The sequence below is a fragment of the Neolamprologus multifasciatus genome, unplaced genomic scaffold (assembly GCF_963576455.1).
Source record: "Neolamprologus multifasciatus unplaced genomic scaffold, fNeoMul1.2 scaffold_41, whole genome shotgun sequence".
Classification (NCBI taxonomy): Eukaryota; Metazoa; Chordata; class Actinopteri; order Cichliformes; family Cichlidae; genus Neolamprologus; species Neolamprologus multifasciatus.
In genome coordinates, this window is record NW_028181996.1 from 2,501 (window position 1) to 29,857 (window position 27,357).

General features: G+C 39.1%; 1 protein-coding gene and 1 long non-coding RNA gene across 7 annotated transcripts; one reads left to right on the forward strand and one right to left on the reverse strand.

Annotated features, from left to right (window-relative positions):
* Positions 1-453: 453 nt before the first annotated feature.
* Positions 454-27,357, forward strand: LOC146490287 (uncharacterized). 6 transcript variants are annotated; one of them, XM_085153359.1, is made up of 10 exons: positions 454-2,129; positions 4,046-4,077; positions 4,719-4,750; positions 5,660-5,686; positions 8,189-8,219; positions 10,289-10,315; positions 15,353-24,339; positions 24,521-24,657; positions 24,744-24,960; positions 25,079-27,357. In XM_085153359.1, the coding sequence occupies exon 7, from the start codon at positions 18,005-18,007 to the stop codon at positions 23,027-23,029; it is 5,025 nt and encodes a 1,674-aa protein (XP_085009485.1). In that variant the 5' UTR covers positions 454-2,129; positions 4,046-4,077; positions 4,719-4,750; positions 5,660-5,686; positions 8,189-8,219; positions 10,289-10,315; positions 15,353-18,004; the 3' UTR covers positions 23,030-24,339; positions 24,521-24,657; positions 24,744-24,960; positions 25,079-27,357. The 6 variants fall into 6 exon arrangements, with proteins under 6 accessions (XP_085009485.1, XP_085009483.1, XP_085009482.1 ...); XM_085153357.1 differs by having other exon boundaries at positions 454-727; positions 813-4,077; XM_085153356.1 differs by having other exon boundaries at positions 454-4,077.
* Positions 7,094-11,261, reverse strand: LOC146490288 (uncharacterized). Its single transcript, XR_014872845.1, has 2 exons — positions 10,777-11,261; positions 7,094-7,407 (listed from the first exon to the last, which is right to left on the reverse strand). It is a non-coding gene; the product is annotated as an uncharacterized LOC146490288 (long non-coding RNA).

A 27,357-nucleotide genomic window follows, 5' to 3' on the forward strand; every position in this document is an offset into this window, starting at 1 on the left:
CGCAGGTAACATCACCTCGGTCAGAGGTCTCCACACCACTCGCTGCTTCAACATCTGCAGCTGTGGCACCGCCGTCATCTCATCCGCCTGCAGTCACCCTTCTGCCATCTTCTTCACCGGCTGCTACGTCGCCACCCGGACCTGCCCTGCCCGAGCAGGAGCTCGGCGAGCCGGTGGAGCTCGCACTGCCCGAGCAGGAGCTCGGCGAGCCGGTGGAGCTCGGCGAGCCGGTGGAGCTCGCACTACCCGAGCAGGAGCTCGGCGAGCCGGTGGAGCCAGCGCCGCTGCCCAGCGAGCAGGAGAAGCCAGCGCCGCTGCCGGAGGGGCCCGCGCCGCTGCTCGGCGAGCAGGAGAAGCCAGCGCCGCTGCTCTGCGAGCAGGTGGAGCCCGCGCCGGAGCTCGGCGAGCGGGTGGAGCCCGCGCCGGAGCTCGGCGAGCGGGAGGAGCCCGCGCCGCAGCCGGGGGAGCTCGGCGAGCGGGAGGAGCCCGCGCCGCAGCCGGGGGGGATCAGCGAGCGGGAGGAGCCCGCGCCGCAGCCGGAGGAGAGCGGCGAGCAGGAGAGCGGCGCTTTTTTTGCGCCGCTGCGGGATGCGCGGTCTGACTTTGGGACTGTGACCTGGGAGGGTTTGTTGTTTTTGCTTGTTTTGGTTCTGGCTACTTAAGCCTTAAGCTACTTAAGAGAGTCTTGGAGCTCCCACCGACGCGGGATCATTGCGTGAGACTCCACGTCAGACATCCAGTTGTGCTTGGTTAGTGTGTGTGTATGCCCGCGATTGTATGTGTCCTGACGGCTGCTTCTATTGTGTCCCCAGGAGAGGGGTGGAGTGCCAGACAGCAGCCAGCACGGGGAGTGCTGAGACACGGGAGAGGAGAGCACAAACACTGGGAGAAGACACGACACGGGAGTCTGGGGAAAGCACAGGAATTTGTTGTTATTTCCACACACTGTAAATAAACGCACTGTTTATACACAGAGCAACGCGCCTGGGTCCTCCTTCCCCACACCCCCCACGGTTTGCCATGCCATACCGTGACAATATAGTATTTGTGCTTAATATAGTATTTCTGCTTTTTATAGTATTTCTGCTATTTATAGTATTTCTGCTAAATTATAGTATTTCTGCTTTTTATAGTATTTCTGCTAAATTATAGTATTTCTGCTTAATCATACTATTTTTATATATTACTGCCAGGTCCCCAGGCAGCCAATCCTCTGTGAGGACTGAGACACTTAGCCCTGAAATTTACATATCAGGGCCTGCACGGCTTCCCAGCCAGCCAATCATATCTGAGGTCTGCCGTTTCTTCTCTCGTCATATCTCAGCGACAGTTGTACAAAGAGCAATAAAAATCGCAGACAAAGTACACCAAAGTCCGCTGATTCTCCCAGTACAAGAATTATGTTTCTAGTCCTCCTAGTTTTTGGTTACACGACGTTTTGTAACTCCAAAAAACGGCGTTTTTCGCCTCTCACCGATCTAATTCTGACTGCTCATCACCCTGTTTTCCAGGTACTCGTTCTCTTTCCCAGTGGCGCAGTTGGTAATGACACGGGTCTACAACCAAAAAGTCGTGGGTTCAATCCCACCTTGGTCTACATGTTTTTCTCCCTACAAATTAATGCACTATCACAGACCAGTAATTCATATTCATCATTTATTACAATTCTGCAAAGTTTTATGATTTTACCAGCTTTTCTAATATGGACCTCACATTCTTGTTAACACTCCATGGCACAAATACTGTTCCCTTTAGGCTCTGTGTATGTGTGTGTGTGTGTATCAATATTTCTCCCATTTTAAAGTATTACTCCTCCATAATTGTATTTCTGTTAAATCAAAGTACTTTTACTACAGCTTAGTACTTCTGCTCAATCATAGCATTTTTGTAAAATCATAGTATTCCTGCTTTTTATAGTATTTCTGATAAATTATAGTATTTCTGCTTTTTATAGTATTTCTGCTTAATATAGTATTTCTGCTAAATTATAGTATTTCTGCTTTTTACAGTATTTCTGCTTTTTATAGTATTTCTGCAATAATGGAATTTCCTACTACCCGTGAACGCCTCATTTTTTACCTGACTGGCTGACATCCGCCTCTCTGCACACTTTGTTGAGTCCGCTCTCGGTGAGTGCTGTTCCTCTCCTCTCCTAAATGTCTATACTCTGTTTGCGCGATTTAAGCAGTTCTTGTTAGTGATTTATAAAGCCAGCCGAGTTATAACTCATATTAAAGTAACACAATGGTTGCTTTTTAGTGAAAAATTGTCATTTTTGTATGTAAAAGCAGTGTTTGATGAGCTAACGCTAACAACCCAATGCTAACGCCTAGCGCTCTTATGAGCCCAGTGTGAAATTAAGATAATTCATTTGACTGTAAACCACGGTTATTGTATTGTTTTATTAATTACATTTGGTGTGTTCGTGTTTTTCAGTCTGTTAAATAAGGTGCAGTTAGCTCTCTTCACAAATCAGTTGGTTAAAACAGCCTCATTCTTTAGGCTGTAACGTTTTTAACGACCCCCATAGATTCAGTTTTAGCTGTCGGCAAGATCAAAGGAGCCATTTTACGCCTCTGACCGAACACAGGAGAAAAAGAGTCACATTTGTCCAGGTCTTGTGGGTTAATTAAGAGAAAGGAGGGAGGAAGAAACTGACGATTAAACATAAGCTATGTCCCCACATACAGGGGTATTTTTGAAAACTGAGATTTTTCCGTTTTTGGTTTTAAAAGAATAATCCCGTCCACACATAAATGCAGGAAAACGCTGCCAGCAACATGCCAAAGCAACAGATGGCGATATATTCCTAACCGTGTAGAAATGTTGGCCAATCAGAAGTCTAGAAGCCTCGGTGGGAAATAGCAAACAAAGATGGGGCATAAAAGCAGAACCGAGTCATATGTGAGGGGGGACAGTAACTGTGTGTGTATATGTAAGCATTTAAACACTGCAGAGAGTACAATTAACAGTAACAGTATTGTAGAAATGCATTTCACCGAAACAATAACGTGGCGCACGGTGTGACGTCAAAAAAGGCGCTGCGTTTTCTCTGTTTTCCTGTCCACACATAAATGCAAAAATGGAGTTTTCGAAAATATCCTGGCAAGCGTTTTTAGAAATCTCCATTTTCAGTCACCGAAAACGCCGTTTAAGTGTGGACGAAAGGTGCAAACGCATAGAAAAATTTCCGTTTTCAGAAGTACCTGTGTACATGTGAACATAGCCCAAGAATATTAAGAACTTCTAAACAGGAGACTTTAGGGCGATCGTGGCTCAAGAGTTGGGAGTTCGCCTTGTAATCGGAAGGTTGCCGGTTCGAGCCCCGGCTTGGACAGTCTCGGTCGTTGTGTCCTTGGGCAAGACACTTCACCCGTTGCCTATTGGTGGTGGTCAGAGGGCCCGGTGGCGCCAGTGTCCGGCAGCCTCGCCTCTGTCAGTGCGCCCCAGGGTGGCTGTGGCTACAATGTAGCTTGCCATCACCAGTGTGTGAATGGGTGGATGACTGGATATGTAAAGCGCTTTGGGGTCCTTAGGGACTAGTAAAGCGCTATATAAATACAGGCCATTTACCATTTTAATTTTTAAGAACTGTTTAACAAAGGCTTGTTTGTGCCAACCTAAATCTGCGGCACAGTTTAAATTCTCACTTTGTGGAAAATTAATGAAATAAACAACAGCCCACCTTCACATAAATAAAATATGGCAGTATATTATTATTAGTATGGTACATAGATATTTATTTTAAAACTACAGCATATTTAATGATACTATGTGCAGTTGATAATATTTTAGGAAGTAGAATTTGAATGCAGACCACCTCAAACATTAAAGCCTTAAAAATATATCGTGCAGTTTTTCATGTAAAGGTGTTATTGCAATCTTAAATGAGATGTAGACCAAAGAAAACAGAGGAGAGTTGTTGTTTGTATTCCAGCTGTAGTAAACAAAGAAGTTTAGTGAATCTTTTTGACAAAAGAGAGTGATGCAGTATTGATGCTAATTTGAGTTTTCTGATCCAGTATTTTTGTCTTTTGTTACACAGAGTGAAATAGAAGCTTGGTTTTGCTTGTGCTGGTAAGTAAACAGTGATTGTAACTGAAGCAATATGAAATTGGGATTGTGTAACATGTTTAGCAATTTACATACAATAGTTTGGCTTTTTGTGATATCTTGCCATTTGCTCATGGGCAAAAACACATTTAGGATTTATAAGCAGTAAAGCCCCCCCACTAGACCTCTGAGTGTCCCTAAAAATGTCCCTGAAGTTTAATAGGCCATTTATGTCTAATTTTAATTTTAAAGGCTTATCAAAGCATTTCTGTAGATACAGAATCATCAAGCATTTATAGTATCAAGTGTCATTTGTGATTGTTGCATGCTTTGAAACTGTGATGTTATCATTTGATCAAGTGTGCAGTGCGAGCAAATCATTGCTTGTGGTATCTGCTGTGTTATGTAATAGCACCAAAGTATTAGAGCTTTACGTTAATGAGGAATTTTTGTGGCTTATTGCAGATGGATAAAACGACACATCACTTTAGTAAAGACAGAAATCTTTAATAAAGTGCAGAAAGAGAAGATGGGGTGTTTATAGTAAAGCTGTTGTAAACAAAGAATTTAACAGATTTTTTTTTCACTACAGATTGTGATGCAGTATTGACTCTGATGCTGATTTCAGTTGGGTGATTCTGTGTTTTTGTTCTTTTGTTACACAGAGTGAAACAGAACTTTGGTTTTGCCTTTGCTGGTAAGTAAGCAGCAATTGTAACTGTAATATGACATTGTCACTGTGTAACATGTTTAGCAACTTACCTAACGTAGTTTGGTTTTTGTGACATTACCATTTACCCATGGGCAAAAACAAATGGTCAGAATTTATACCTTGTAGCAGCAAAGGCCCCACACATGATCTCTGACTGTCCCTGAAGTTTAACAGGCCATTTATGTCTGATTTTTATGTTTGAACACGAACAACTGTTTTTATACAGTTGTTCGTGTTCTGTGTGTAATTTATATACACTAAGTTTAAATTAGTTTCTTAATAATTTGCTTGATACAATGTGTTTGAAAATTATATATAAAAGGGAAATATTGCAAAATACAAAAAGATTCCTGCCAACAGGTACAATGGAAGGACTTTTTATTATAATTTTTAAGAAATTGTAATTGCAAAAATGGTGTGCCACTGTTGTTACTATGACATGTCAAAATTTACATGTATTTTAGGATTTCAATATTCAGATCAGAACTAAAACCTGATGAGGTTTTCCGTTGATTCTATTTTTTTTTTTTTTAAATGGTATTCAACATTTTTAATCTGAAATGAGGTTAACAGTTGTGGTTTTTTTCACACTTTATTAAGCACTGACTTGTGATAGAAAATGATGGAGCTAAAAAGCCCTAATCTGTACCAACAAATACTGGTGCCTCTTCTTTGCACTTCTGTAGTATGCATGCCTTTATTACACATGTTATCGCCATGTGAGACTCTGTAACTAAAGTTTGTCCTCTTTAGACTACAGTGAGTTCATAAAGGCTTGAAGAAATTGAGGATTTTACTAGTTATTTCATGTCACAGTAAATTGGATTGTGTGTGAAGAGGTTCAACAGTCTAAGTCATTAAACAGTGATCTGATGTGTTGTTTCCTTTCTCTAGGATACTGATCTGATCGTCTCAAGTCTGGTAAGTAAAGGTTTTGTCTGCGGTACAGTGCTGAGAAAGGTCTTTCTTCCTTGCAGATTTATTTTGTTTATGCTTTTTTCACATGTTTCAAATCATCTAACAAGGATGACCTGGATAAATACAAAAAGCAGTTTTAAAGTGATGATTTCATTTTTGAACCAGAACAACCTGGTCTAATGTAAAAACATGTTGGTCTCTAATACCCAGCTGTGGATGCCCTGATAGCAACAATTACCATCATGCATTTACAGTAACTGGTAATCACTGGGGGATTTTGGTCCACTATAATTTCAGAATTGTCTTAATTAGATTCAAACAGGACAGGCAAAAAAAGAAAAGGAAAAAGTCGTAATTAAGGCCCAATATAGGGTTTTCAAGTCATACCAAGTATCTTAATTTCATTAAAGTCCAGACTGATTAGTTTACACCAAGAGTTTTGTTTCATTCATTCAATTGGACTTGCTTGTGTGCTTCAGATCAATTTCCTGCTGCAAATCCTAAGTGTGATTAAACTTAAGCTCAGGACCAGATGAGTTGATGGTCCTGAAGGTCCTGAAGTAGTAAAGGAACTCTGGGACATCACAGTAACAGCACCATGTTTGACTTTAATGCTGGTGTTTTTCTCTCACTATAGATGATTCAGGTTAGTGCAGTTAGTCAGCACAGCTCTTGGTTATCATCGAGGTATTATTAGGCAACTTGTTTTTGCCTGTTCAGCTACAACATCTGTGAGGGTTTTTGTTTCTGGGGTCTCCAAATCCTTAGAAATCTCTTAGTAAACCTTTACAGAACTATATCTGTTTGTTTCACGTTAGAGCAGCTCACGGCTAGCAGTTTAGGGACAATTAAATATTCACATAGGGCCGGGGTCTCAAACTCCACTCTTCAAGGGCCGGTATCCTGAAGCTTTTCCACGTGTCCCTGTTACAAAACACCTGAATAACATTTGTAGGTCATTAGTAAGAGTATAGAATTTGACTGTATGCTGAAGTGGCATCCCCTAAGACTACTAAAATTTAAGTAATTTAAGTGTTTGGAAAAATGTACTTCTAAAAGTACTTTCATTACATCATGTTCATTCACTCATGAGCTGCTATAACATGAATCAAATGGCTGAATTACCACCTCAGCATGCAGTCAAGTTCTGTAGAGTTTTGCTAATGACCTACTAATGTTATTCAGGTGTGTTGCAACAGGGACACAGAAATGTTTCTGGACACCAGGCCTTAAGGACCAGAGTTTGAGACCACTGGTGGTAGGGCATTGTGGATTTCAAAAGCTTTTTCCCTTAAATCACTGCCTGAAAACTGCTTTTTGTAATTTGTCATAATGACTTGCAAAATATAGGTGGGATGAAAACATAAACATAAGAAATTTTATAGTGGCCTGATATTTTTATCAAGACTGTTTTTGTTTTTTTTTTAATAATCCTGGCCTAATTTACAAAAGATGAACTGTGTCTGAAAGTCATGTTTGTTTGTTTCTTTGTTTGTTTAAGAAATGTGGGAATCTCCAGCAAAGACCTTACATGCAACAGCTCAGATACAGCACTCATTTCTGTTCTTTTTATCATGAAATGATCTACAAAGAAATTATCATCATACTAAATTTTGCTAATTAGGCCTTAATATCAGCTATGATAAGTTTATCATAGATTTAGGGGAGTGCTTATTGCTGTGTATCAAACATGCCCCAAATGTCACTGAAATATGTAGAAACTGCTGCGTAGAAACTAGCTGTCTCCAAATTTCTCATTTTGCCAAAATTCATACAGAGTAAATTGTTTTATGTTTTATGTTAACGGAACCCCAGATATTATGATATACTGTTGTCCCAAGCAAGTACACACAGACACAGGGATTTGAGAATTTTGGGGATTAAGGCACGTTTTTTGTGGGATAAATGTAAGTTGAGTGGATCTGAAGTGTTTAAAGCAGGTGGCCTGAAACTGTCTGCTCTAACCTCAGTGTATTGGTTTTGTTGGACCATATAATATTTACAGTAAGTTATTGTAGCAGCACATCTTGGTGTAAGTTTATAGACTCTGTTTGTTTTTATTGTGTTAATAGAATTTGAATGCAGGCCACCTCAAATGTTAAAACCTACAAACATTCCATACAAGCTATCATTTGTGATTGTTGCCTACTTTTAAATTGTGACATCACCATTTAATAAAGTGTGCAGTGCCAGGTGTAGCAAATCATTGGTTACAATATCTACTCTCTTATGTAACTGAACCTAAATTGTGGAGCATTACATGACTCAGAAACTTGTGTGGCTTATTGCAAATGGATAAAACTACATATTACCTTTATGAAGATGATAATATTTATTAGGGTGCGGAAAAAGAAAACAGAGGAGAGTTGTTGTTTGTATTCCAGCTGTGGTAAACAAAGATGTTTCCAGAATGTTTTTGACTACAGAGAGTGATGCAGTATTGACTCTAATGCTGATTGGAGTTGTCTGACCCTGTATTTTTGTTCTTTGTCTTTTGTTACACAGAGTGAACAGATCTTTGGTTTAGCCTTTGCTGGTAAGTAGACAGTAATGATAATGTTTAGTAATTTACTTACAGTAGTTTGGCTATTTGTGTTATCTTGCCATTCATTCATGGGCAAAGACAAATAGTCAGGATTTAGAATCTGTAGCAGCAAAGCCCCCACACAGGACCACTGACTGCCCCTGAAAATGTCAATGAAGTTTAATAGCCCATTAATGTCTGATTTTAATTTTTGATGGCTTATCAAGTCCAAACATAGTTAAATGTCAGAGATATCTTTATGCAGTTGTTCGATTTCTCCTTATGTTTGTGGATTCAAGTGTGAGTATAGGTGGTACCTTAAACACTTAAGAGCACCACAGCTATCGATTTTTATTTTCTCTCTCATTCCACTTATAAATTAGCCAAAAAAGTCAAAACACTAGAAGTATTTTTGCCTGAGTGACGTTCACACTGCAGGCGAAAGCGCATCAAATCAGATTTTTTTTGTCATGTTGGTATCAGTGATGGTATCATGGTATGATGGTAAATGGACTGGTTCTTATATAGCGCTTTTCTACTCATCTGAGCACTCAAAGCGCTTTACACAACTTGTGCATTCACCCATTCAGACAAGCACATCTTTCTAAGTGCTTTCTAGATAACATTCACACACAGTCATACTCCGATGGATGCATCGGAGAGCAATTTGGGGTTAGTATCTTGCCCAAGGATATTTGGCATGCAGACTAGGGGAAGCCAGGAATCGAACCACCAACCTTCCGATCAGTAGATGACCTGCTCTACCACCTGAGCTACAGCCACCCCACTGTATGACAGTGTGAACGGCACAAATCTGATATTTTCAAATCCGATCTGGGTCACTTTCGTATGTGGTACTGAATCCGAGACATATCCGATGTTTTAGAAAGCGACTGCTGTTTGAACGGTCATGTCGCATTATATCCGTCTTTTACGTCACTGACAGAAGACAGACGCCAATTATCAGCACCAGAGAAGCGCCTGAGAAGACATTGCGAACGCTTCCTGGCCATCCATTGTAGATGTCAGTGAAACTGTTGGGAAGACAACGTGAACATTTTATTTGTTCTGTATAATCTGCAGATTCTGACAGAAATCTGCAACACCGCTCCTCTAAAACAGCAATAAGGATAATTATTAGGTTATTTACATTATTATGTAAATAACAAAATAACTTAAAGCAAAAATTGGGAAACGTAAAGTCCGAAACAAGTCTTTATATTAACGGCCATCAGTCAAACAATATTGTTTGCTCTGGGTCTAAACAGAGCGCGTTGTGTGTGACGTCTCCTTTTGTGCATGCGGGCCGCTTTGAGCGCTCACACTAGAGCGCGTTTGCTGTCGCATTTTATTTGTAGTGTGAACAAGCAGACAAAAAAATTGATTTGATCAAAAAATCGGAATTGAGCATTAAGACCTGCAGTGTGAACGTAGCCTATAAATGATAGCTTAAACACTTAAGCAATAATAAAATGTAAGAGAAGTACAGTTGTGAGTAGGTATATTAAAGCCAATGTTTTAAAATTAAAATATAAATGTTGCCAAAAAGGGATATACTGCAAAACACATAAATATTGCTAGCAACAAATACAATGGAATGACCTTTTAGTGTAATATTTTAAGAAATTTTCATTAAAAAAAATGGTGCGCCACTGTTGTTGTTGTGGTTTTCTGTTGCTTCTGATTTAAATGATTAATTTGTATTCAACATTTTTAATCTGAAATTAGATTAAAAGTTGTCGTTCTTCACATTTTATTAGAGCTGACTTATGATAGAAAATGTTGGAGCCACAAAGCTTCTGTGTACGAAATATTTGGTATATCCTGCATTTGTGCCGACAAATATTGGTGCCTATTCTTTGCAATTCTGTAGTATGAATGTTTTTATTAAACATGTTAAAGCCATCTGAGACTCTGCAATTAAATTGTGCCCTCTTTAGACTACAGTGAGTTCATAAAGGCATGAAGAAATTGAGGATTTGACTAGTTATTTAATGTCACAGTAAATTGGATTGTGTGTGAAGAGGCTCAACGGTTTGAATCATTAAACAGTGATCTGATGTTTTGTTTCCTTTCTCTAGGCGACTGATCTGATCGTCTCAAGTCTGGTAAGTATAGGTTTTGTCTGAGGTACAGTGCTGGGAAAAGTCTTTCTTCCTTGCAGATTATTTTTTTCATGCTTTTTTGTCACGTTTCAAATCATCTAACAAGGATGACCTGGATAAATACAAAAAAAGAAGTTTTAAAGTGATGATTTCATGTGTGAAGCAGAAAAAACCAAACCACAGCTATCTGTTCTCTAATACCCAGCTGTGAAAGCCGTGATAGCAACAACTACCATCAAGCATTTATAGTAACTAGTAATGACTGATTTACATCACTGGGGGATTTTGGTCCACTTTAATTTCAGTTGTCTTAATTAAGGTCCAAAATAGTGTTTTGAAATCTTTTCAAGGATCTCAATTTCATTAAAGTTGAGACTCTGGTTAGTCTACACCAAGACATTCAGTTGGACTTGCTTGTGTGCTTCAGATCAATTTCCTGCTGCAAATCCCAAGTGTGATTAAACTTAAGCCCAGGACCTGATGAGTTGATGTAGGTCCTGAAGTAGTAAGGGAACTCTGGACAATCACAGTAACGGCACCATGTTTGACTTTAATGCTGGTGTTTTTCTGAAATATTTCTCTCACTTTAGAAGATTCAGTTTAGTACTGTGAGTCCGCACAGCTCTTGCTGATCATCAAGATGTTTTTAGGCAAATGTGAGAAAGTTTTTGTGTTCTTTTTGGCCAGTCTATAAATAATTTTGAGTTTAATGGATATAAAGTGTTTAAAGCAGGAGGCCTGAAACTGTCTGCTGTAACCTCAGTGTGTGGGTTTATTTGGACCATATAATATTTACAGTAAGTTACTGTAGCAGCACGTCTTGGTTTGAGTTTATAGACTTAGTTTATTGTTTTAATAGAACGTAAAAATGTCCTTATAACAGTTCCACCATCATTTGTTAAACATTGTCATTCTGTTCAGTCCAATAATTTACTGTAGAACTCTTTACTATTTAACCCTCTGGATTCCATAAAAATCACTACCCTCTCAGCTTGTTTGTGGCCAAAAATGGCCACCCCTTGTTTACGTTTACAAAATGCTATAAAATTCATATATATTAAGAAAAATTCCCACTTTTTTTTACATGATTTTTTAGATTAGTACCAGTGCTGTTCATGAAAATCAAAATTTCATTCAAATTCATAATTTTAACCCTTTAAATACCAGTTAGATCACATAATCCTAGGAACTCATAAATGGAAAAAATCACAAAACCCCAATTTTTTTCCAAATAAAACATGCCATCTGATTTACTTTCTAACCATGATGGAGGTTAGATGTATAACAATAATTAAAAGTATCAATGACTTTTATACATCTTTGTTTTTTTGTGCAGTGACAGAAAAACATAAAAACTTCCTCTCAGCTTGTTTGTGGCCAAAAATGGCCACCCCTTGTTTACGTTTACAAAATGCTATAAAATTCATATATATTAAGAAAAATTCCCACTTTTTTTTACATGATTTTTTAGATTAGTACCAGTGCTGTTCATGAAAATCAAAATTTCATTCAAATTCATAATTTTAACCCTTTAAATACCAGTTAGATCACATAATCCTAGGAACTCATAAATGGAAAAAATCACAAAACCCCAATTTTTTTCCAAATAAAACATGCCATCTGATTTACTTTCTAACCATGATGGAGGTTAGATGTATAACAATAATTAAAAGTATCAATGACTTTTATACATCTTTGTTTTTTTGTGCAGTGACAGAAAAACATAAAAACTTCCTCTTAGCTTGTTTGTGGCCAAAAATGGCCACCCCTTGTTTACGTTTACAAAATGCTATAAAATTCATATATATTAAGAAAAATTCCCACTTTTTTTTACATGATTTTTTAGATTAGTACCAGTGCTGTTCATGAAAATCAAAATTTCATTCAAATTCATAATTTTAACCCTTTAAATACCAGTTAGATCACATAATCCTAGGAACTCATAAATGGAAAAAATCACAAAACCCCAATTTTTTTCCAAATAAAACATGCCATCTGATTTACTTTCTAACCATGATGGAGGTTAGATGTATAACAATAATTAAAAGTATCAATGACTTTTATACATCTTTGTTTTTTTGTGCAGTGACAGAAAAACATAAAAACTTCCTCTCAGCTTGTTTGTGGCCAAAAATGGCCACCCCCTGTTTACATTTACAAAATGCTATAAAATTCATATATATTAAGAAAAATTTCCACTTTTTTTGACATGATTTTTTAGATTAGTACCAGTGCTGTTCATCAAGACCAAAATTTCATTCAAATTCATAATTTTAACCCTTTAAATACCAGTTAGATCACATAATCCTAGGAACTCATAAATGGAAAAAATCGCAAAACCCCAATTTTTTTCCAAATAAAACATGCCATCTGATTTACTTTCTAACCATGATGGAGGTTAGATGTATAACAATAATTAAAAGTATCAATGACTTTTATACATCTTTGTTTTTTTGTGCAGTGACAGAAAAACATAAAAACTTCCAAAAATGGCCACCCCCTGTTTACATTTACAAAATGCTATAAAATTCATATATATTAAGAAAAATTTCCACTTTTTTTGACATGATTTTTTTAGATTAGTATCAGCGCTGTTCATCAAGACCAAAATTTAATTCAAATCCAGACTTTTAACCCTTTAAATCACAGTTAAATTACATAATTTTAATGATTTACAAAGGGATAAAAGCATAAAATCCCCATTTTTTTTCTAAATAATACATGCAAACTGATTTATTTTCTAACCATGATGGAGGTTAGATGCATAGCAATAATTAAAAGTATCAATGAGTTTTATGTATCTTTGGTTTTTTGTGCAGTGACAGAAAAACAAAAAAATCCCTCTCATTTTGTTCGTGGCCAAAAATGACCACCCATGTTTACGTTTTCAAAATACTATAAAATTCATATATATTAAAACATTTTTCTACTTTCATTGACTTGATTTTTTAGATTAGTATCAGTGCTGTTCATCAAGACAAAAAATTTAATTCAAATCCAGACTTTTAACCCTTTAAATACCAGTTAAATTACATAATTTTAATGATTTACAAAGGGATAAAGGGATAAAGGGATAAAAGCATAAAATCCCCATTTTTTTTCTAAATAATACATGCAAACTGATTTATTTTCTAACCATGATGGAGGTTAGATGCATAGCAATAATTAAAAGTATCAATGAGTTTTATGTATCTTTGGTTTTTTGTGCAGTGACAGAAAAACAAAAAAATCCCTCTCATTTTGTTCGTGGCCAAAAATGACCACCCATGTTTACGTTTTCAAAATACTATAAAATTCATATATATTAAAACATTTTTCTACTTTCATTGACTTGATTTTTTAAATTAGCACCAGTCCTAGTCATGAAAACCAAAATATAATTAAAATTTAGATATTATACGCTTTGAACTGGGTGTGGTTCCCAATCAGCCAGAGTTCACACCCAGTTTCACACCTTGGCTCAGGCGATTAGAGGATCATCAGGGGGTCCCTTTGTCCCTCTTGGGGGGGGGGGACACTCCCACCTTCTTGCCATATTGCCAGAATAAATGGTCTGGAAGCTGTTAGGTTTACTTACAGCAGTAGCAACGTCTGCACCTGCATAAACTCCAGGACACGTTTACAAACAGTGTTTGTTGTTGTTTGCGCTGCAGCTGCAGGTTTGAACTGTGCAAAATGTCCTGTGATTGGGGTTTTTTTTGTTTTTGTTTTTGTTTCTAGAGTTAATATTTTGGGTATGGTCTCTTTTTATGAAAAATACAAGAGTAAAAGTGCTTTTCACATGTGCTTCAAAGCTAAGTTTGACTGGGAACCTCAAAGCTCAATATCCTGCATCCACAGGAATTCACTGCAGCCTATGTAATGTTTGATGCGTCATTATTTATTCCAGTCTATCTTGCAAATACATGTTTGTGCTGCAATGTCATGCACAAACACAAACTATCAGATCCTTAAGACCAAACCTATGTCAAAATTGTTTCATTATATTGGTCCATTGGAGTGTGGTAACCCATCAACCCCACCTAGTGGAAACCAAGAATATTACATGAAATTGCTTGCTTGGCAGAAAATGGCCCAAGGATGTCATGTGGTAGAAAAAATGAAAAACTACAATTTTCATGTGTTGAGTTTAGAATGAAAGCAATTTTACCTAAATTGCATGCTATAGTACTGCCAGTAACAAGGAATCAAAAAAGGTGGTTATAATGGGTTTCAATTGGCCAAAAATGGCCACAATCAGTAAAATGGGAACAATTTGGTGTATAGTGAATATTATTGACATTATTAAGGAGCTGATGTTGAAAAATAAAAAATTTTAATAAAATACACACCTTTGGAAAGTTTCATTCCATTTGCATTAACAGAACAAAAATGGTTGAAAACCGAAAAGTGAAGTGGCCAAAAATGGCCAGATAGAGACCAGAGGGTTAAAGCCCTACATGTACTGTATTTTTGAAATTATAAGGCATAATGTCAATAAACAAGTCCGTTTTTAAGGCACATTAAGCCAAACAAAACAGTCAGATAAGTCAAACTTTATTCAAGTCATTCACAAACAACTCTCAACACTGTTCAGTTGTAACACATAAAATACAGAACATTACACTCACTTTTTCAGTTCATTCCTCATCCACAAATCCATCAAACTCTTCATGGGTTGATCAGTTTGAAATCTGCTTCATAAGCATGTCTCTTAGCACGTGCCAGGTCCTTGTACACACACCATAATGTTATGTTGAAGCACCGTACAAATTACTCTGCGAGGATCCTGACTATGGAAGCCATAATGCTCTGACAATACATCAAGCGGCGCAGCTTTGTAGCTTACAGAAGTCTTACTAAAATATTTGACAGAATTTTGAGCGCTGTGTACCACAGAAATCCCGTTCGAGGTCAGTAAGCACAACCAGAATCGATACACTAAGCACATTGTATATTTTTGAGAAAATGACAGGATTTTAGGTGTGCCATATAGTCTGAAGAATATAAATACAAGCATATTGGAAATACGACTAATTCCAGGCCTTTTGTGTCTTACAGGTGACCTGCTGCAGAAGATCCTCTCTCTCTATCATTATAAGCAATTCTGTCTATCCTATCACTCTCCCGACTCTATCTAATTTGACAGCCATTCCATCTTGTATCCCTCTATCTCTACTGCTCTATCTAATTTGAGAATCCAAGTTTTGAGAATCCAAGTTTTGAGAAATCCAAGTTACCAGTACTTGATCTATCTGTTACAGAATTCTGAGAGATCTCTGCTCTTACTGCTCCTTCTTTCCTGTCATTAAACTCTCACATTCAGTCATTTTGCTGGAAATTACAAGTAGAAAGTTGAATATACAGTAGTAGAATTACAGTAGAACTTATAGTAGAAACTACTTACACAGCCCTACATTAGTCATTTTAATTTTGCATTAGACTTTGGAATTAACACTGCTAGTTTGGCTTACTTTGATCAATTATATAAAATATCACCTTTTTAAAAGTTTAGTTGTAATAAGACAATCTGGTTATTTTGTAATACATACATTCAGATAAATAATAAATTAGATCCAAATACATTTTTCTAGTCTGTTTCATTGGCTATAACATTTGACTGCAATTTTATAGTATTATTATTTAAGGACAAACCCATTTTGTCACTCAGTGTAAGTATTCAGTTAGTATTGTCATCGAGAAGCGCCTGAGGACCCAGACTTCCTGTTTCCTGACTGCTGCAGAACATCCAGCTGAAGAATCCTCATCGCCAGTCATCTTATCACCACACCACCAAAGCTCCATATATTTGATTTAAATTTTAGATATCTGAAAGATTTACATAAACTCCCCTAAGAGCTAAGACTTTTATTATAGCCTGTTGATTGTTGAGATTTATTCTGCATATCATTTTACAGAAGTTGTATTTATTTACCAGTCTGGTTAAAAATATATAAGAAGTAAAATTATACCGTTTCTAAAAGAGCTACAATAAAACGGACCAAATTGTTTCCAGAGAACATTGAATTTCCTTTATTTTGAGTTTGGAGTACAAATCAGCTTTTTAACATCTATTTCTATATTCATAAAAAACATTTTAAAGTAGTTTAATAGTACATTTCTCAGATTTAACAGTAACTTGAGGAGTTATACGTTTTTCTGTGTTTCAAGGTTGAGTTTTGTTTACATTTGTGTATAACCACATATAAGCTCCAGGTTGTACTTCAGCAAAATGCCAAGAAAAGGTCAAAGGTCACAGTCCCAGAAGCTTAGACGTCAGAAGGAGAAAGAACAGGTGAATGTTTCTCAGAGCAGTGAGCAGGTAAATGTGTGTGTTTCAACTTTTCCCAGCACAGAAGTGCAGAGCAGTGTTCAGACAGCCACAGTGTCTTATGCAGATGTGGTAAAGAGAGGTGTTCCCTCAGTGTCTGTCTCAAAGCCTGAAGTTATGCAGGTAATCCATATTGAACCCCAGGTAATTGAACAAACACAGCATGATGGAGAGACAGCCACAGTGTCTTATGCAGATGTGGTAAAGAGAGGTGTTCCCTCAGTGTCTGTCCCAGAGCCTGAAGTTATGCAGGTAATCCATATTGAACCCCAGGTAACTGTACAAACACAGCATGATGGTCCAGGACCGTCTCATGTAGAAGTTACAAACACTGAAAGTCATCCACAAGTGAGTAGTATCTGTGCATCCCGAAGCCAGGCCTCTCCTAAGTATGGAAAGTACCGGAATCAGCAATGCATGGCTAACAGTTTGATTTTCCTGTCATTCTTACACGAGGATGAATTCATTACCAAAGCAGATCTTAACCGTGTGTTGGACAAAGGCCATGCAGTGTACTCAGATGCCAGAAAGAGGTTTGTGAACAGCGTGTTTCTAGCCTGTGATGAGCTTCCCTCAGTGGTCACCAGCCGCAGACGCGAGTATCAAGTGGATATGTCTCAGTTTGCTCGTTATGGCACATTCGATGGTACAGATCATCTTCCGAGTCTTGAACAGGGACTACAGTGTTTGGTTTCAGACATTCGTTACGCTTTGCTAGTCATGGGAGGAACAGTCATCGCAGTTTGCAGGCTGACTTCTGGTGAATATGCATATTTTGACCCTCACCCACGTAAGTCTACAGGAATGCCATTGTTGCTAAGTGTAAGTGGTGGAACTGCAGTTATGTTGAAATTTGCACGTCTTAATGACATGATTGACAGGATCAAACGTTTGTACCGAATGTTTAGCATCGCACCAACCTGCACCTATGAGCTACAGCCCATCGAGTTTCGCAGTGAAAACGCTGCTGACAAAAGAGATGCTAATCAAACAACCGAATACAGACAAACAGCTACAAGTGCACCAGCACCAGCGTTAAATGAACGTGTTCATGAATTAAAGTCCGAAATATACACTAAGCAGACACGGAAACCTGTGACCAAAGATTTAACCAGAATGAGGCCATATCTCGTTTCAGATCAAACATTAAGTCAGCACCATCTCATGTTTGTACTGTTTGTCTAAAAGCTTCTTTTCCTAATCAGGTGAAAATCTGCAAAAGAGAAAATTACTCAAAACACCAAACTGTAGCTCAGCAGTGTCTAACTGGTAAATTTGTTCATGTGTGTGATGAAGCATGTAATGATCACTGCAGCTTTCCTGTTGAGAGAAAAAAGGAGTATATCTGTCACACGTGTCACAGTTCCCTCAAAAGTGGATGCATGCCCAGGCTTGCTGCTGTTAATGGTTTAGAACTGCAGGATATTCCAGCTGAACTTCGTGATCTCAACATTCTGGAGAGACATCTGATTGCCAAATGCATACCATTTGCTAAGATTATTCCACTTCCAAAGGGCAGACAGAGACTCATACGTGGTAATGTGGTGTGTGTACCATCTGAAGTCCAACAAACAGTTGAATGTTTACCCAGACTCAGAAGCCATTCACAGATAATGAGGGTCAAATTGAAAAGACGACTGTGCTACAAAGGCCATCAGCTGTTCCAGACTGTCACCTGGTCTAAACTCATTGAAGCTCTGCGTAAACTCAAACAGATTCACCCACAGTACACAGATATTGTTATCAGAGATGATGCATTGCTTTGTGATCCAACATTACCTGATGAAGCCAGCATGGGAAGTGATGATTATGATGAAGCAGATTTAATGGAAATTGACAACTATGAAAAAGATGCCCTTTTGTGCGAAAGTGAGTCTGAAAGTGAACAAGATATTAATATGCAATCCTGTGATGAACAACCAGAGGAAATCAATCCAGAGGAACCAGAAAGTGATTTGAACAATGGAGGTTTTGCTCTAGAAAGTTGTCTGCAGCCTGTAGACATTTCAGAAGAGATTCTCTGTTTCACTGATAACACATATTGTGTGGCACCTGCAGAAAGAAACAATCCTGTTAGCTTCTTCAGAACTCCTCATTTGGAAGCCATGGCATTTCCTGTGCAGTTTCCTACTGGTCAGAATACACTGGATGAAAAGAGACGTCTCAAGCTCACACCGAGTGCTTACTTCAAGTCAAGGCTTTTCAACATTGATGCAAGATTTGCTAAAGATACAAATTACCTTTTTTTCTCACAGTTTGTCACTGAAATACACTTGGCTAATTCCAGCATGACAATACAGTTAAGGAAAGGTAAAACTATGACGAAAGATGGACGCAAAATCACATCAGGAATGTTACAAAGTAAGACAGAAGTAGAGAAGCTGGTAAGAAATAAAGATGCAATCAGATTTATGCAGCCACTCAGAGGAACTCCAGCTTACTGGCAGAAAACTACCAAAGATCTATTCAGTATGGTTCGTCAAATAGGAACACCTCAGTTCTTTGTCACTTTCTCTGCTGCTGAGATGAGATGGCCTGAAGTGACTCAAGCAATAAAGAGACAGCAAGGTGAAGAGGTTGATTTTGAAGCCCTGGACTGGTCAGAAAAGTGTGAAATCCTAAGATCAAATCCAGTAACCACCATGCGAATGTTTGATAAACGTGTTGAGGCTTTGTTCAGAGATTTGCTTTTTTCTCCTGCACAGCCCCTTGGTGAAATCATTGATTACTTTTACAGAGTTGAGTTCCAGCACAGAGGTAGTCCACATATACACATGTTGCTGTGGATTCAAGAAAAGGTAGAAGTAGATGTGGATGATGACCAAACTGTATGTGACTTTGTGGACAGATACATCTCAGGTCAACTCCCTGATCCAGAAAAACAACCTGAACTGCACAAAAAAGTCAGTGAACTACAAAAGCACAGCAAAAACCACACAAAAACATGCTTTAAGAGTGTGAACTCTGGTTGTAGATTTGGGTTTCCAAAACCACCAGCCACAAGAACAATGATTGTGAGACAAGATGAGGATTCAGACACTGAAGCAGCAAAAGCCAAACTCAGACCTTTGATGAACCTGCTGAAGGAACCTGAAGCTGCTTCGCTCACCATAGAGCAGATTCTGTCACGATGCAACTTGACAATGAATGAGTATGAACAATGCCTCCAAGACATAAACAAGAAAACAGCTCTTATTCTGAAACGTGACCCAAAGGACTGTTGGATCAACAATTACAACCCACACCTGCTTGAAGCCTGGAACTCTAATTTAGATGTCTCATTCATTTTGAATGCCTATTCATGTATAGAATACCTCTGTAAATATATAACGAAGAAAGAATCTGGCCTCTCTGAATACCTGAAGACAGTTATTGATAACTCTGCAAAGAACACGGTCAATGAATGTGACGAAATGAGAGCTGTGATGCAGGCTTACTCAAAAAAGAGAGAAATCAGCGCACAGGAGTGTGTGACTCGAGTCTGTGGCCTAAAAATGAAAAAATGTTCCCGCAGTGTTGTATTTGTACCAACAGATGATAACCCAGTAAAAATGAGTCGCCCGATGAGCTACCTGGAAAGCACAACACATGACAGTTGTAATATTTGGATGACAAGTTTGAGTGATAAATACAAATGCAGACCTGAGACACCAGAATATGAGGAAATGTCACTGGCTGATTTTGCTGCCTTGTGCAGGTTGGTGAGTGGTCCAAATGAAGGAAAAGATGTGCTTCCTCTTCTGAACCAGCTTGGATTTGTACAAAGGCGAAAGAATGATAAACCAGCTATAATCAGATATTACCACTGCTCACAAGAAAAAGATCCTGAGCAATATTATGGTCGACTGTTGAGACTTTACCTTCCACACAGATCAGAGCAGGAACTGAAACCACAAGGGTTCCAAACCTATCAGTCCTTCTACAGCTCAGGTTGTGTACGACTTCCATGTTCAGACCACAGTGAGTCTGTGAAAAGGATTGTAAAGAGAAATAAAGACAAGTATGAGAAGAACTCTGAGGATATTGAGAGTGCACTGGAAGAGTTTGAACAAAATAGGGATGTTGTGATCGATGAATGGTGTAATCTGGCTCCTGAATCTGAAGTTGTGAGGCTGCAATGTGATGAGAATCTTCCTGAGAGACATTCTGATGATGAGAACGAACAGGAGAATGTTCCCGACTACAGTCGTCAGTCTGATGCTGTAACAGAGATCAGAGCCGTCAGAGAACAATCTGCAGTAGATCCAGCTGTGGTACGTGTAATGTATCAGAATCTGAACCAGAAGCAGGCCTGCGTGTTCTATGCCATAAGAGACTGGTGTATTCAGCGAGTTTGTGGTTTGAACCCAGATCCATTTTTCTTCTATATCAACGGTGGTGCAGGAACTGGAAAGTCACATCTGATTAAGTGTATTCACTCTGAAGCATCAAAGATCCTGAGCAGACTGCCTGCTAATGCAGAAGAAGCTGACATATCAAATCCAACTGTTTTACTGACTTCATTTACCGGTACAGCAGCTTTTTCTATCAATGGCTCTACATTACATTCTCTACTGAAACTACCCAGGAGTCTGAAACCACCCATTCAAGGACTTGGTAATCAACTGGATGAAGTCAGATCTGAGCTTATAAATGCTGAAATTATTGTTATTGATGAGATTTCAATGGTTTCAAAACCCCTTTTTGCCTATGTGGATGCAAGACTGAAACAAATCAAAGGCACTCAAAGACCTTTTGGCGGAATGTCAGTTTTAGCTGTTGGAGATTTTTACCAGCTGCCACCAGTGCGACAGTCTAAACCTCTGTGTGTTTACGATCCAGAACAGATTGACCTATGGCAGGAACATTTTCAGATGATCACTCTAACCGAGATCATGCGTCAGAAAGATGATGTGGCCTTTGCAGAGATGTTGAACAGGATTAGAGTCAAAGAAAAGACAGATGAGCTTTCTCAGTGCGACAAAGATTTGTTGTCACAGGCTGTGACTGCACCAGAAGAATGTCCAACTGAGGTCTTACACATTTATGCCACCAACAAGAATGTGGAATCCCATAACACAGATACCCTGAAGAAGCTTCATTCAAACATCATAATCATCACTGCAGACGATTTCCAGAAGGATAAATGTACAGGCAGAATGGCACGAAGAGACAAACCATTTACAGGTGGGCGAAATAATTTACCTGACACTCTGAACGTTGCTGAAGGAGCTCGAGTGATGCTGACCAGAAACTTGGACACACTAAACGGTTTAGTCAATGGTGCTTTTGGTATACTGGTAAAGGTGGTGAGATCTGAAAATGATGGACAAATAATTAAACTGGGGCTCAGAATGGACAACCGGCAGTCTGTAAGAAGCAACCGCAGTGCTAATGCAGCATCTGATGATCTGGTTTACATTGAGAGAGCAGAGGAGAGTCTGAAGTTTAAAGGAGCGGTACGCAGACAGTTTCCTGTAAAGCTAGCATTTGCCTGCACAATTCACAAAACTCAGGGTCTTACAACACAGACAGCTGTAGTTTCAATGAAGAACATTTTTGAACCAGGTATGGCTTATGTTGCTCTCAGCAGGGTGACGTCTCTCAGTGGATTGTATTTACAGGACTTGGATGAGAACAAGATTTATGCCAATCCTGAGGTAACTGCAGCGCTCCAAACCATGAGACAAGCAAGTGTTGAGGAAATGATGCCTCTTCTTCAGGTCAGAGAAACAGCCAGCAGACCTGACACTCTTACACTGATCCATCACAATACAGAGGGTTTGCCATCTCACATCAGCGACATCAAGAGTCATCATGAAATGTGTTTAGCAGATGTTTTGTGTCTCACAGAGTCTCACCTCCAAGGCTCCTTTGTTGCAGATAGTCTTCATTTGGACGGCTACACCATGTTCAAACGCAACAGACATGTGTCCTACACAAACTTTCCTCACATGGCCAGCAGAAGTGGTGGTGGAGTTGTTGTGTATTTGAGGAATCATTTTCAGGTTCAGGTAAAACAGTATCTGCATAATGTCACTGATCTTGAGTTTTTAGTGTTGAAGGTTCAGGCTCCATTCCCTGCGCTCATTGCGGTTGTGTACAGACCCCCTGACTACAGTTTGACACCGTTCATGCAAAACCTGGTAAGTCTTTTAGATTCACTTGAAATAATGGACTGTCACCCAATAATTGTGTGTGGAGATTTTAATGAGAACCAGTTACAGAGTGGAAGAAAACAGATTCTGGAGCAGTTTCAGTCGAGAGGGTATTCACAGCTGATCACTTCTGCCACTACAGACAAGAACACCCTGCTTGACCTCATTTTCATTTCTCAGCCACAGAAAAGCCTCCATTCAGGTGTCCTGAGAACATATTACAGTTACCACAACCCTGTGTTTTGTGTCCTGTCCTTGAGCCAATCATGAAGTCGTCTGGTGAGTTTTGAAACAATTACAGATCATGTTTGTTACAGAGTTTACTGATTGTAGAGCCTGAAAAAGATTTTTCATTGAAAAAATTGTCTTCCCTACTCTGTCTGTCAGAAGACCCTTTCTTATTGCAATGTTATTAATCATTTCACCAAATCATTGGCTGAACTTCATGCAGAGCAGAGAACATCTGCTATCATGCACCTCTGATCTGAAATGTGCTGCAACATTTATTAAACCAACATAATTTTTTTTTATTCTCATGTTTTAAATGACTAAATCTTTTTACTGTGACGTATCTCAACAAACAAGATCTTCCCCTCCAAGGGCTTCAAAATATGAAATAGTAAATAAATAAATCCCAGATAAATGCAGGTATTTATTATGAGTCACATGAATAAATACAGACAATTATATTTTCTTGATTATAGTAGATTTTGTAGAATCAAAAGTTTTTGTGATTAATGAGTTTTTGCTCATCATGTTTTACAGGTAAAAAATGTCAAAAGTTTTAAACTATCTTTAGGCTACCAGAGATGTCTATGATGATACATTATGTAGAGAAAAACATTTGTACAGCTTACAGAATATGTATAAAAACTGATTTAGAAGTAAATGGATAGTTTTCTGAATGTTCCCGACTACAGTTTAACACCACCCACCCAGCTCAGCCCCCAAGTGTCTATGTAATGCTGGTATGGTGTGTGAGTTTGACTTGGCCTTTATCTGGGTGGGTTTGGGTTTGGGTGGATAAAGGCCAAGTCAGAATTCTCTGAGCAGCTGGAAAAAGCTGCTAATAAACAAAGACATCAGAAAGTGTGGGCTTTAGGTGTAGCCCACGCTTTCTGATGCACTAATTAGACTTAGTAACCGACACCCCATACCAGCATTACATAGACACTTGGGGGCTGAGCTGCGTGGGTGGTGTTAAAAGCACTTGTTTTGTAGATGTATTTTTTCAGACAGGGCACAGTCTCCTTTGTGGCAAAACCTTCAAACTTCACCATCCTCAGCTGAAACAACAACATCTTAACACCATCTTCATGAACTGCTGAGCCAAACCTGATCCATCAGTGCTGGACTGCACAGATAACTACATGCCACAAGGAGACTGTTGTTTTATGAACTGCCATACCAGTGTGTCTTCAATGGAGAAGATGACACACCCATCACCTGACCTCCTGCCTGATCTGGAGACCATCATCATGCTGCCACACTACACACCTCTGAGACCATCAATTATGACTGATACTGAGGAAACTGTATTTCCTGTCAGAGATGCTCAGTGATCCTCAGAGCAGAGAGAGGTATGATTCTTTATTTTTGATAAAAAATGTCAGTGCTTTTAATTCAATTAATTTATTTAAATCCTGTTTATTGCATAAATAATTCCACACTCAAATGATTATACTTGTTGAAACTTTTTGAGTTTTAATTGACATTATGGATTACAAATCTATGCTTTTTCTACTCTGTCTCTCTGTGCAGGTATTGCTGTCTTCTGAGTTCTTCAGTGTCCCAACTGAGACATTCAAACCTCATTGCAGAGTTCATGTCTTTCCTCACCATCATGTGAGTGTGAGATTGCTCTGGATTCTGGTTATGTGGCCTGCAGCACCTATAAGGTATTTCAATATTGTTCATTGTATAACTTATTTGTCGTTTTTAGGCCTTAACACAAATAAAATGTTCCTTTTTCTGTATTTTTTAGAACAAGTTCGTCCAGTGTGCCTGCATTCCAGCTTCTTAGACTCTACAAAAGTGGACAGAGTATCAGTGTTTGGCCACTCTTACAGACACCGACTTCTGTCAACTTACTGATCAGGCACCTCACTCCAGGAAGACAGAGGGCTGCAAGCCTGTCATCATTTCCAGTGTGGCTTTGTATTCTTGGGGTAGCATCAGATTTTTCCCACAAATATTCAAAGGTAACACTTGTTTTAAGCTTAGTTATTAAATCAAAAGTCTTCCCTTGTGTTATGTCTGTGAAGGTTCTCATGGTGTCCTTTGATGTAGTCTCTCTCTTCACGTGCATACCCACTACAGAGGCAGTGGAGACTATCAGAAAATGACTACAAGAAGACAGCTCCTTGGAAGACAGGACCAACTTCACACCCGATCAGATTTGCACACTGTTAGACCTCTGCCTTACCACTACATATTTCAAATACAACGAGGGTTTCTACAGACAAAAACATGGCTGCGCCATGGGCTCCCCCGTGTCACCTATTGTAGCCAACCTTTGCATGGAGGAAGTGGAAAGGAAGGCTCTTGGCTCTTTTAAAGGGAGAGTACCCAGCCACTGGTACAGATATGTAGACGACACCTGAGTCAAAATCAAAACACAAGAAGTGGAATCCTTCACTGCGCACATTAACGCCGTGGATAAAAACATCAAGTTCACCAGGGAAGACACAAAGGACGACTGTTTGCCTTTCCTGGACTGCGCTGTGCACATTGAAGAGAACGGCAACCTCAACATCGAAGTTTACCGGAAGCCCACACACACGGAGCAGTACCTCCTGTTTGACTCCCATCACCCTCTGGAACACAAACTTGGAGTAATTAGGACCCTACCCCACCGGGCAGAACATGTTCCCCCTAAGCCTGAAGGGAAAAAGAAGGAACACACACATGTAAAGGAAGCACTTAAAACATGTGGCTATCCTAATTGGGCGTTTATAAAGTCAGCAAAGATGCACAGAAAAGAACATCAGACACCAGCGAGGGAGGATAAGAAAGACAGATGCAACAACATTGTCATCCCCTATGTAGCCGGTGTATCAGAGAAACTCAGGAGAGTTCTCTCCAAATACGACATCCCAGTGTACTTCAGACCCAGTAACACACTCAGACAGAAACTGGTTCACCCGAAAGACAAAACTCCTAAACACAAACTTAACAATGTGGTGTATGCTGTACAGTGCAGCGAGGAATGCCCAGACCTCTACATCGGAGAGACCAAACAGCCACTTCACAAGCGCATGGCACAACATAGAAGAGCCACCTCCACAGGACAAGACTCAGCTGTCCATCTGCATCTTAAGGTCAAAGGTCACTCTTTCGAGGATGCCAATGTTCACATTTTGGACAGAGAGGACAGATGGTTTGAAAGAGGAGTGAAAGAAGCCATTTACGTCCACTGTGAGCAACCATCTTTGAACAGAGGCGGTGGTTTACGACACCAACTGTCTGCCATCTATAATCCAGTTTTGAGATCCCTTCCCAGACACCTTAACGCCCACTCACATCCTGGGCCATCTGACCTCAGGAAATCACATGATAGGGTGGGGCCAGGTTTCACAATAAGCTCACCCGAAACCCTGGCTGATTGGGACCCACACCCACTTTCACACCTTGGCTCATGTGATTAGGTAGAGGATCATCAGGGGGTCCTTTGTCCCTTTTTGGAGGGAAACTCCCACTGGGTTTAAATCTGGGACTCTCCACCATTGACTCTTAGAACTGAAGAAGCTTCTCGGCTGAGAGGTGAAACGTCTTCAAGCAACTCAAAGAAGTCCAGACATTTTTCTTTCCAAGCTCATTAGACTTCCCTTGTGTTAATTACATTTTATTTGTTGTTGTTTTCTTTTAGATTTATATGCGGTGATTGGATGTGGTGGAGCTTTCTTAACTGTGTGGAAAACATCTATTTGTGATGATATTTACAATGAGGCTTTAAGGTGACAGTTTCCATGTTATTTCAATCCTTTTACTAAGCAAAAACATGTTTGCAATTAACATATTTTTTCAGTTTTGTCTTTTGGATTTATGGTTAACATTCCTCTGTGACAGCAAATACTAAACTGGTCCAAGTAACCAGCATATCATTGGTCAAAGGCAAAAAGGACCACATGTCACATTAGCAATGAATTTTTGACTGTGTTTGTGTTAGTATAGAGTAGGTCTAACAGTGGTTTTCCACATCTGCTCTAATATATATAGATAATGGGTCAGAAATATAAAGTCATTTTGAAAAGTTCATAAAGGTCACATGTGTTCCTCTTTATCATTTTATATCAGGTCACACTGCTGACTTGAGTTTTGATCAGAGTAGAACCATAACATTCATGCTAATGGTTCTACTGTTTACAGTTACTTTATGATGGATTTCACCCTGGTCACAGCACTATGTGAGAAGCTGTTAGCTGTTCCTTCTCTCACCCCAACCGGTCGCAGCAGATGGCCGCCCCTCCCTGAGCCTGGTTCTGCCGGAGGTTTCTTCCTGTTAAAAGGGAGTTTTTCCTTCCCACTGTCGCCAAAGTGCTTGCTCATAGGGGGTCATATGATTGTTGGGTTTTTCTCTGTATCTATGAAGCGCCTTA